The 11,341-nt window shown below is 44.7% G+C and overlaps 1 protein-coding gene and 2 non-coding genes across 3 annotated transcripts; 1 reads left to right on the top strand and 2 right to left on the bottom strand.

Annotated features, from left to right (window-relative positions):
* Positions 1–1,248: 1,248 nt before the first annotated feature.
* Positions 1,249–8,608, bottom strand: LOC128273924 (heart- and neural crest derivatives-expressed protein 1). The gene is made up of 6 exons (XM_053011997.1): positions 8,470–8,608; positions 5,791–5,908; positions 5,453–5,757; positions 5,014–5,348; positions 4,491–4,643; positions 1,249–1,356 (listed from the first exon to the last, which is right to left on the bottom strand). The coding sequence occupies exons 1-6, from the start codon at positions 8,606–8,608 to the stop codon at positions 1,249–1,251; spliced, it is 1,158 nt and encodes a 385-aa protein (XP_052867957.1).
* On the top strand, positions 2,791–2,862 carry Trnaw-cca (transfer RNA tryptophan (anticodon CCA)). Its single transcript has one exon. It is a non-coding gene; the product is annotated as a tRNA-Trp (tRNA).
* Positions 3,463–3,535, bottom strand: Trnam-cau (transfer RNA methionine (anticodon CAU)). Its single transcript has one exon. It is a non-coding gene; the product is annotated as a tRNA-Met (tRNA).
* Positions 8,609–11,341: the final 2,733 nt, after the last annotated feature.

Below are 11,341 nucleotides of genomic sequence, written 5' to 3' on the forward strand. Positions count from 1 at the left end.
TTTTTCTTTTCAATTTTTTTCTTATCTTTTGGCTCAACTAAGAGGCCGCTATATTTCGCTTTTAGTAAGATTTTGCTTGTGTTTTTAAAACTCAAATCAAACATTTCGAGTTGAATTGAACACAAAAGACGCTTGCTGGTTCTTTGTTATTGTTTTCCTTATAATGTCAGATTATTGATGGACATGCTCTTTAAGGATTTGCTCTTTTAAACCTTTTCTCAGTATCTGTTAGCAATAAACTCTCAGCAAATAATTGAATAGTGTAACTAGAGAAAGTTGTACCACGGTTTGGGTTAAGATTTTAAATTGGCAACCGTGTCGGTTACGTGCCGCCGTCTGGCGGCTGAAGTTGATTGCTGTACATCCTTTTTCGCATTGATTGGATCGGAATCGGAAATCGAATGCCAACCAATAATATTATCGCCTACACGTTGCTTAATGGCAAACTGTCTGAGCTCCGTTCCGTTTATCGATTGGTTCGGTACTGGATCGGAAATAAAAATATTTATACAAATACAAGCGCCGGTTCAGTCGGTGTGTGCACATACGCGGACCGATGTTTGGCGCGGGCCATCTGGTTTTTTCGAAGCAATCGAGCAGACGATATAGATATCTAATATTAGCTGGTCAGCTCCATTGGACGGAGGTCCAACGTTGGAGTTTTGTATCCCTCACGCTGCTGTGCTGCTAACGGCTCCAGAAACGGCGCCACGATTTTTCCTGCAAAAGTATCCGTCAAATAAAATTCGGTTTTTATTTGATCTTAGCTCTACAATGAAGACCGATCTTCGGCACATATGCAAACGCAACGTTGTTTTGGTTTTTGATGATTTTACTTTATTCTGGAACTTAATCACTCTAACCTAATGGCACAGCCATCCTCAAACAGGCAATTGGGGCCAAGCAGTAGGAAACCGGGATTGCAACAACGGCGAACGCGATATTTACACTTTTCTCTCTCGGTACAGTGTTTGTTCTTAGATTTACCATGAGTACGTTATGTTTAACTTATTTATTTAATTTTACCGGTAATACTTAAAATAATCCGGTAAACATCAAGTGGTGCAATTCGATGCATTCGCCATTAGACTTGGGACTTGTTGGCGGACTCTGGCGGTAGATAGAGCTCATTGTTGGCGGATCCTGGGTAAGCTGGGCAAGCGATAATTGTCCACCAAAAAGGGTTGAAATGTCTTGACTTTGTGATAGGTTAAACGATCAATCGAAGCTGCAGCTGAGCATGCCCATTTACTTGATGGACGTCTTCGTTTCCAGTGCCCAGACGTGCTGTGGCCAGCCGGTGCGTCCCTTGATTTTGCGACCCTCGGTGCTGTTAGCAGCGCTGTAGGAAAAGTTCTGAAGAGTAGAAAAGCAAAACGCAGAAACATAAATTAAAACACATCGATAATAATAAGCCCGAACCGAAGGAGCAGCGCTATGGTGATGGGAAAATTCGTAGCTTCGAGTGTGTCTCTTTTCCGGAAAACCCTTTTCCCGGTGTCCCGAATTCCCACCAGAACGCGTTCGCGGCAGCGATCGCCCAGTGTCGGCTTTTAGAGCTCTTTGTGGCGTAATCGGGAAACTGGGTAACCACTTAAGAGATAAGAGACCATGCCGCCGTCAGCTCCCACCGATGCTGGCTGCTCTAACCACCGACGAGAAGAAGCAGTTCCGAAAGGCCGGCCTGAAGAGCCTTGAAGAGACCCGATAGCTTTGAGACAGTTTCCATTACATCAATCATGTGCCATTGGGTGAAATTTCTCAGGCGCACGAGGCCGTACATCGAATGACAAATTAACTTCTGGATTACCGTCGTTTGGAGCACTGCTGCGGTACAACGTCTCTCATGTCGTTCATTGTGCGGCAAGACGGTACCCAAAATAATCACGATTTGTTTGATGATGCACATGTCAAGTGCAGTTTTATGCATCAAGCGACCGGGCCTTTAAAAGGGTCATGGGAAGCCGCGGGCATCGTGTTGGGCTTTCTGGAGCAATAGTGCGATATGCGCTATTTGTTGGGCCGCGGATCGAGATATGGAAGTGCTTCAAGTGGTTCTTCCTTCCGCTTGCGGGTTATGTGACCGTGGAAGTTATCGTCTTTGTGCTAAGATGCATTTCGTTTGCTTTGGGTGGATGGATCAAGAAAGGAAGGATTTGGAATGAAGGGGCTTACGAATGTATCTAATTTTTTAACAAACGGTTTTCGGGTTATCGAACCTAGAGAGTACACTTCCGCTGTTTGTGTAGCCATTTCCGGTTCCAAGTAACTGTGTCCCTTACTCCATTCGAACTCGTACTATTTTTATTTTAAAATGTTACGTTAAACTGATTTGCTGCAATTTATCACACAAGCGACGCGGACAACAAAAACACAGCATATTTACTGATGGAAATTAATCTTTGTGGTTCCTGAATGTTTCTTCCGTCAATTAGGTTGTTAATTGGGCCACACCATCTCAAGGAATTCAGAAAATTCACGTAATAATGCTTTAATTCACGTAATAATCTAATAATGAGGGCGGTACCGGTTTGTGGGTATTCTGGTATTTGTCACAATTTTTCATCGATTTGCTGCCCCTTTTTGTGTTTTTTCGAAGTTGTTCGGCTCTTTTGAATATATTTTCGGAACTTGAATTCCACTTTTCCAATGCGCATGCGCCGGAAAATGCAGGAAAAAGGGGCGTTTCCGAGAGATAATTTTCCGAGTTGTAACGACAAATGCGTACAAATCGACTGTAAATGCTAATGGCGATGTTCAAAACAGTACTCGATGCAGCGATGCCAAGAAGACTCCGTGGCGCAACGGTAGCGCGTCTGACTCCAGATCAGAAGGTTGCGTGTTCAAATCACGTCGGGGTCAAAGCTAACATTATTTTTTTCTCTTCCTATTGAACATTTTTTATACTTTATCCTCTCCAACAATTGGGCAAAGTGATCAAATTCCAATACTTGAAACTTAATTTTTGTCCAATTCCTGCCCTATTTTTGAAGTTGTTCTGGTTTGATGTACCATGTTTGTTTAAACGTTCTTAAGTTTACTATTTTATAATAAACAGAAGCAGTTTATTCATCTCATCATTTTCCAACACATTATCCTCTTAACTAATTCTATTACTTTTTCCTACATGCAAATTCTTCAAAATACCATACAATAATTAAGCAGCAACTAAGCAAGTGCTGTTAACTGTCTGACCTCTGCTTCGTTATTAGTCCGAAGAGGACGTTATAATACGATACGTATACAACACGCTAATAAATGATAAAGAACGCATTCCCACGCATCACTCACTAACGAGCAGTACAATTTTGGTAACTTCTTGAACTACTCCAAATGTATTTTAACAAACTTTGGGAGCTTGAGCAGCGACACAATGTCTTTAAAAATCGTCGAAACGCATTCTACTTTTGCAGCATTGAAATACTTATACGCATAAAAGCAAAAAAAGAGAGATTACTTTACTGCCCCGAGTGAGGATCGAACTCACGACCTTAAGATTATGAGACTTACGCGCTACCGACTGCGCTATCGAGGCGGGTTGCGAGAGCGAGAGCTACATCCGATCCGGTCTCTCTGGTCCTCTTCTTTCTCATTCCCACATCTTCTACGCGAGAATAATTCATAATAATAATAATTAATAATTCATCGCAATATGCAAATCCGCCCACTGGAAGCTGTGTGAAAACCACGAAGACAAACCGACTGTTTAATCGACATTCGATGTACACTCACGGAGTTAATGTTGGTCAACTTTCGTTCACTAACCACCCCAGATCGGTTGTGTCCTTTTTCCCACCAGCACGTTTGAGCACGTGTTGCGTGCGTCATTACGCAAAGGGGTGTCATTAACGGCCAAAGTGACACATCGCCAGCGATAATCCCAATCATCGACATGGGCACTATCACCCCTCTTTGTTTGCATAACAAAAGTCAACTGCACCCGTTTTGCCGATTGTTTCAGACACCAAACAATCCACACGCAACGTAAATAATGTGATTATCCTTACGCGGAGGGGCGGATAATCTGATTACCTACTATTAGCCGCACTTTGCGGTATTAAGTAACCTGCGAGGACCTGCTGAATCCGGGTGTGGTAATGCAATTTGATGAAGCAAACGTTCACGGTTCCGTCGTGTTGATAGTCCACAACGATTCTGCGACCGAAAACCAGATCCTTTCCTGCGATCCAGCTGTTTCGTGCGTTGTCCGGCACACTAAAGATGCCGAAGCCGGCTCAGGACTCCTAGAGCGCCTGGTCTGGTCTCGTGGAGAGGTGGTTTTATTTACTTCCCCTTGCCACCCTTGCGAAACGGGAGGGTGCGAGTGAAACCAGACCACTTACCGCTAACGATAATGATTCAATTAAGAATATTTCCCGAAACCATCGAAAAGTAACTTGACTCGGCACTCGTCTGCCCTGGGCGGAGGAGCGTGCTGCGTATTTAGTCACCAAGAACCCTACCAGAGTACACCGCCAAACAATACTTACTTGCAACAACGACTTCTGGGCCCGCCGTTCCGCGTTGATCTTGCGCGACGAAGGCACCAGCTCCGCTCGGAAGTCACACGACGGATCTTGGTTGCCGTTTACGACCGCCAGCAGATGGGCGATGTACGAGATTGCCAGTCGTAGCGTCTTGATCTGGAAATGGACCGCCGAAAAATACGGGGTAGAAAACGCGCTTTTTAATAGGGGCGGTCTGTTTTGGGATCCAACTTTCCAGTCGGATTTGTATGGGTCGCTATTGGTGCAATAGTATATGGATGTGGCCGACTCAAATAGGGAACATCGAGAACTACGAGGAACTGATGATTGGCGACTGGAATTATTCGAACAATTCTGAAACCAAATGCGATGAATTCAATGTGTAATAAGTAATCCTACAATCAGCTATTTTATCTTTTAGCCACAGTTTAAAAAAGGTAAATCCCGAACTGAGATGCTTCTGAAGGTTGCCCTGTTTCGGAGTAAACATTTCACGGTAACAGTACTTTGCAGCGTTTTCTCTAACCTTGGACAGTTTCGTGTCGTTTGGAACGTTCGGAATGCGATCCCGGAGCGAAGTGTACGCCGAATTGATGCTCTGCGTCCGGCGGCGTTCCTTCTTGTTGGCCGTGTTGCGCCGTTTGACCACACGCACCACCGGAGGTCCGATTCCCGGGACGACGTCAACGGACGACGAGAGCAGCGAGGACGAAGAGGACGATGGTACGGCGTGCAGGAGCCCGGCTGCCGTGTGGTCACCGGCAGCGGCGCTGGTGCCTGCCATCTGGCCCCCGCCTCCAGATGTCACATCCACCGGATGTGTTCCGTTTCCACCGTAGTATCCTTCATCCGGAACGTATACTAACGAAAGAGAAAGACCAAGATGTTGGCCAATCAGAACTGCTTCGAAATCTCAATTCACTATCGAAAACCGATCGATTGGTTTCTGGTAGGTCACAGCTTACCGTTGGCGCTTTTCTCGTAAACCATGGCACAATCGTAGACCGGAGACTGTTGCTGCTGCTGATGCTGCTGATGATGATGCTGGTGATGATGATTATGGTGGTGATGATTGTGGTGATGACCGTCTGCATCATGCGGAGACCGGAGACTCTCGAAACCTCCGATCGGATGCTGTTGAGGGCCACCTCTGTACGGTGCCACGGAACAGGACGACGGGGACGACGAAGAAGATGAGGACGACGTCGAGGACGACGGATCACAGGATTGGGGCAAATGGGAGGTCAACCGGATAGTGCTCACGGCCGAGCTGCGGACGAGGGACCCTGCCGTCGGTGAGTACTGCTCTCGGTGGTGTGGCGGATGGCCCGTTCCGACACCTTCCGGTTGTTGTGATTCATTCGTCGAGCTACACGGCGATCCCCAGTAGCCCTCCTCGTCCATCGTGATCACCTGCGTTCCTGTGCGCGTAACGAAAATGGTGATTATTGTTACTACTATCTTTACGGCCACACCGCGCGCCACGAGGCATGTATTGTGCCCACGGAGGTGAGCAATCCGGGACTTGGCCACCAAACATTAATAAACAAATCACACCGTGTGTGTTCGGAGGGAACGCGTGAAAGGACGGGAACGGGAACAAGTAAACCATTTCAATAAAGAGAAGGCTTTAAATCCCAAACGTCTCTTCATAGTAGGTATCCCGCGTTTGGTGGCCTCTGTTGTCCACGTGCTGCAAAGGTTTTCCACCTCACCGCAGTGCAACGTTCTAGAAAACCGTGTTTCCTTCGGGGTGATCGAGACGATCTTGAAACGGTGGAAAACCCCGGACCCCAATGGCGATGTATCGTATCTTAATGATTTGTTTACCGAGGCGAGCGTGATACAAATGCGACCGGCCCGAGGCCTGGTCACCTGCGACGGGTGGAAAACCCTCACCCGTGTTGGGACCACCGGAAAATGGTCGTTTTTTGTCTACTCTTTGCTGCTAGTAGAGTATATAAACACGAGACGCACTCCACGGGTGCATAAATCTTAGACAAACTCAGCTAAAAACTTTTTGAAAAACCTTATCCTCTGTTTACGCTGTGACCCGGGGCCGAATCGGAGCTGCCATGGAACATGATCGTCCCGTGAAGACCCGTTTCAGGATCACACAAACAGAGGTCTCCAGGGACGAGCCACAGGCGGACGGAGGCGAACCGGCAACTATTGCCTGTCTGCGTGAGTAGCGAAAGGATTGACGTCTTCGGGTGGAGAGTGGCTCATCTCATGAGTGATCTTGTGCCAGCTTCCGGGTGCGGCTCAGGGCGGTTATTCGATATCCTTTCGCCAAGCACACGATTTAGGGCAAAGAGATCCGTGTTCCTCTGGGGCCTGTGTCAGGTTTATCACCTCTTGAGCGCGTTTTAACTAGTTGCAAAGTGTAGTGCGACGATCGGTGCGACTTGTTTATTTTGTGATTTTCCGCCTGATTTCCGGACCCCGTTGATGGCGTGATCCTCGAATGCGGAAGACGAACGCACTATACGTCGCGCCCCGGGGCGTCCGTTTGGACCGTTTAGCGTCATTTCCCCGTTTGGCTCCCGTTTTGGAGAGGAAAATGACACTTGAGATGTTTATCTTCATGTTCGATTGCAAGTGTGGCCAGAAACGGAAATATCCTTTTTCACTCGCGCAACGAAAGTCAGTCGAACGGATCGGAGGATGTGTGTGATGCGACAGTCAATTAGAATGGAATGCACAAAATTAGTGCAGGACGATTAGAAATGACTGCCCGAAATGCATTCATTTGACCTTCAAACTGGTGATTGACCATAAACGCGAATGACGATGCAAAGGATTGGTAAATGTGGTTTCGATATCAAATTATATAAAATAAACAATACAAGACAATAAGACGCGTTAAGTCTTATCAGAAACCAGTTATCCATTACCAAGTCGTTAATTTACTCACAAATATCCTGTTGGATATCTTCGTTGGATACCGTGTTTAAATTAATTTCATTTATAACCAAGGTGACGGAATCGAAATGCGTGCGTTTTTTTGTTTTTCGCACATTCCAGAAACTGATTCAAAATTACTAAACCCTTAGCCTTTGTTGGAGGCGGCAATATTAGTGGCGTCGGCACCCGCTCTCGTGCGTGTCACGTGTACTGCGCAGCGCCCGCACCGCGGCGCGAATGACGGCTTATTGATGGACTCTCGGATTCGGTTACCTCAAACGGTAATCAAACTTATCATCGCGCACCCCGTGGGCACGAAACAACCTACACTGCAGACCAAACATGGTTTGCCTTTGGCTCTACGCTGCCTTAATGCTTAATGTAAACCGTGAAACTAAATGATGCCGACAGCGGAACTTCCAGTGCGCTTGGAAGTTACACCTTCCGGTGCGATGAGCATGACAAGAAGCGCCCAAGACCTTGGCTTATCTGGCTCGATCGGGTGGCCGCTTTAATGGAGGTAATAATTCGGCTAAATTTAGAGTAATTTGTTTCCGTGGCCCGTGCCCTCATCCACAATTTCTGCGGCACTGCGTACGCGCGGCGCGGCCGAACGGTTTGTTGTTTTTTGGTTTATGTTCAGTTGCCCAAACTTTTTCCATTCCTTGTGTATAAACACACGTGGTCCCTTTGGACACTAGTAGCGTTTGTGTTCGCTATCGAACGAGTTTTAGGAACTGCCTCCAAACGAACGACAGCAAAGGCACTAGCAACATTGCTCCTCGGATATAAGTTTTCCGTAGGATGGAACTTGTTTCAAATTGTGCGCTGTAAGGGAGACAAGTTTTTGTGCTACCGAAAACATAGATTGTTCTTTCTCGTGATATTTATGATTGATTTACGTTGCCAATTTTGGAATCAACGATAGCCTAACCTCTGTTGGTTTTAAAGTGCACTTCTATTGGTTGTCACTAGCATTTCTTCACTTCTAGGTGAAAAGGTACCGTGATCCGATAGCACAAAGAAATGCACCTAAGGAGGGTTTCTGTGGTGTTTACACCTTCCAGCTTCTCACCTGGGTTTTGAGAGTCAGCGGGATACAGTTGCGTGTAGTAGCTGCCCCCATTTTCGTAGTACGGATCGGGTTCGCAGACGGGCTGACACAGATCGCCTTCGGACGAGGCAGACTCGTAACTAGACATTTTGTTGTACATTTACAACGCGAACTGTACACACGATTTCTGTTAAATTTTCACTTTGTGTTGATCGGTTTCACTTAGTTTTGGTCACTTCACTGTGTCTAGTGGTAGTTGCTCACGAACGGTGTGTTCATTTTCAACCTGTTCTACGTGTTCCACAATCCTTTGTTTGACTTTTGGTCTTAGTGAACGACGATCAAGGCGCACGCACGCACGAACAGTTCAAGCAAGACTGAAGGAACTTTTCACATCCCGGTTTGCTGTGGTTCTCCTACACGACGGGCGTTTACCGCGATTGGCTGTCGCGCACAAAGTGGAAAAACAAAACGTTCCCGGTCGATTTCCCGGACGCATTTTCCAGCGGTGGCCCCGCCTCTGCGACTCGACAAGCCACTAACTTTTTGTATTCTTCGAATGTCACCTTCTTTTTGCGCTAGTTCAATAAAAATTACATGTATTTAGAATATTCACAATTCAATTCTAATAGGATTAGAAACATTTCTCGAAATAAAGCGATCTAAAAATAGCCCGCGGAACTCGTTAGCTCCGCCCCGTTTCTGGCCTTCACAGAAACGGAAAATTATCAAGAAAGAAGAAAAACAACAAAAAGAAGAAGATATCCTAAGTTTTATATACTAGTAAAAAAAGGAAAGAGAAAAAAGTTAAGAAAGTCAAGAAATTTCAATTAATTTTGTTTACTTCAATTTGTGGAACGTTAAAACAGCAACGTTCTTCAAATTCTTTCATTCGTCTTTCAAACTTTCAAAATAACTAATGATTATTAAAAAATATTTTAAATTTAAAAATTTATTCATTTAGATTAATTTTACACTTGATTTCTATTGAACTTAATAACTTTTAAAGTTTAGTTAGTCATATAAGAATTTAAGTAATGAACTATACAACATTTCCGATAGTGAAGAAGACCAAATTAATTACTTCCCGACATTAGTTTATGTTCAGATCGCTATCCGAACACCGAAAGAACGGCGAATTTTCATAAGAACCAACAAACAAAAGATGCGCCAATTAATATAAATCACATTTATTCAACAGTAAGTGTAAAATTGAAACAAAATTAGTTACCACAGAAATTGTGGGGATATTCGCGATGGACAATAGATTACTTTGGAATGTCATTGATACACACAATGTTGATCATTTGTTTGATGATGATGATAAGTCCCCTCTTGAAGGATTTGAAGGATTGGTTTGATTGTAACTAAGGATAAGAAACATCATATAAACATTGAAATTTACATACAATTCATAAGACAAGTTAACGAATGAAACACAAACATTTAATGAAAAGGTCTTTCAACTAATATTTGTCTACAGATCGTTAAACTAAATATTGCACCGATGACTCTTTGTGGCAAACAAAAACTGTGTGTGCTCGGGAAAACGGCCACCAGTGTTGTTTTTATCGGTGGTGACGACGAGACGACAGTTTGACTTCGGTACTTGAGTTGTTACATGTTCACAAACAAGGATAACGGACAAGAAAACCCACGAACAGATTCTCCGGTTGTAACGATTTGTATTTCTCTGCAGGACGATAGTTCTTCAGTTCTTCAACCTGTCGCAGAAGACATCTTTATGGTCACTGTGTCCCGGAGGTCCCGTCGTAAACATTAGGACGCGAAGAAAGGAGAAACAGTTTCAAGTGGCGTTGAATTTTCCACGATCGTGTAAATGTTTCGCCTCCTCGGTTGACGGAAACGGACTTCTCGGAATGGATGGTAAGTTAAATTTCCTTACGAGAAAGCCGTTTGCAGGAATTGCTTAAAACGCTCATTGTGAGCGGGTTTTACTGCTCCGTAGTAACCGTGGTCCGTGGGTTAGACGTGTCCTTTTACTTGGCTTTTGGGCTTTCCCGAGAGGCAATGGGAAAGCGGCCCAAAATTTCCCAAGTGTTGATGAATTTATTTCTTTTACTCTCAAGTGGTCATGCATACGTTCTCTGGCTTTTGTATCAGGTTTGTTTTGGCTCGAATTCAACGGCACTGTACACGTCTTATTCTAAACTTCTAAACAGAAAGCAATAATGAAGTCTCATGGTCAAGATGGAAAAATGGTGAAATGGGATGCTTTTCTCTCGATAATGCGTGGTAGCGGTATGGATTTGGTTGTAAGTCTCTGTAGTTCAGATTTAAATTCAATGAAACTAGATCCAATATTTTTTCCGTAATCAATGAAAGCATTTTGGTCATTAGAACAATCAGTGTGTGAATCAGTGAAAATATTATAATGAATAAATACAATAACTATATTCTTCTTCTTCGGAAACAACCGTTGAGCGGTCTTTATCCTGCACCAGAGACAATGTTAATCTCTGGATGCTTTCTGTAACAGTTCGTTTTTACGGGCGGGGTTGTTGGTCCCGCGCCAACTCTGTCACGCCGGTATCGGGAATCGAAACCATGGCCGGTTGAGTGACAACCGATCCAGGGATTCAAACCCAGGCCAGCTGCGTGACAGTGAAGAGCACTACCGACTGCTCTATCAGCGGGGGTAACTATATTCTAAATATAATATTTGTAATATTCAATTCTTTCCACTTGGAAGCGATGTTGAAAAGTGTTCTTCTCACTTAGCGACAAAAGTTCACTATTAGCAACAAAGTTCACTCTTAGGGACAAACGGAAGATAAGATTTTACGTTATTGATCGGCGGAACCGTCAAATTGAAAACAACAGGCTGCGTAGTATCCATCAGAACTCAGCCTCTTCGGTTCGTGGACGCAGC

Source organism: Anopheles cruzii, chromosome 3, assembly GCF_943734635.1.
Source record: "Anopheles cruzii chromosome 3, idAnoCruzAS_RS32_06, whole genome shotgun sequence".
Classification (NCBI taxonomy): domain Eukaryota; kingdom Metazoa; phylum Arthropoda; class Insecta; order Diptera; family Culicidae; genus Anopheles; species Anopheles cruzii.

Coding starts and splice junctions, on each gene's coding strand:
- LOC128273924 (XM_053011997.1), bottom strand. CDS start 8,608: ATGTACAACAAAATGTCTAGTTACGAGTCTGCCTCGTCCGAAGGCGAT. Junction 5,909..8,469: donor CGCTGACTCTCAAAACCCAG/GTGAGAAGCTGG, acceptor TTACGCGCACAG/GAACGCAGGTGATCACGATG. Junction 1,357..4,490: donor CCCAGAAGTCGTTGTTGCAA/GTAAGTATTGTT, acceptor TCTACTCTTCAG/AACTTTTCCTACAGCGCTGC.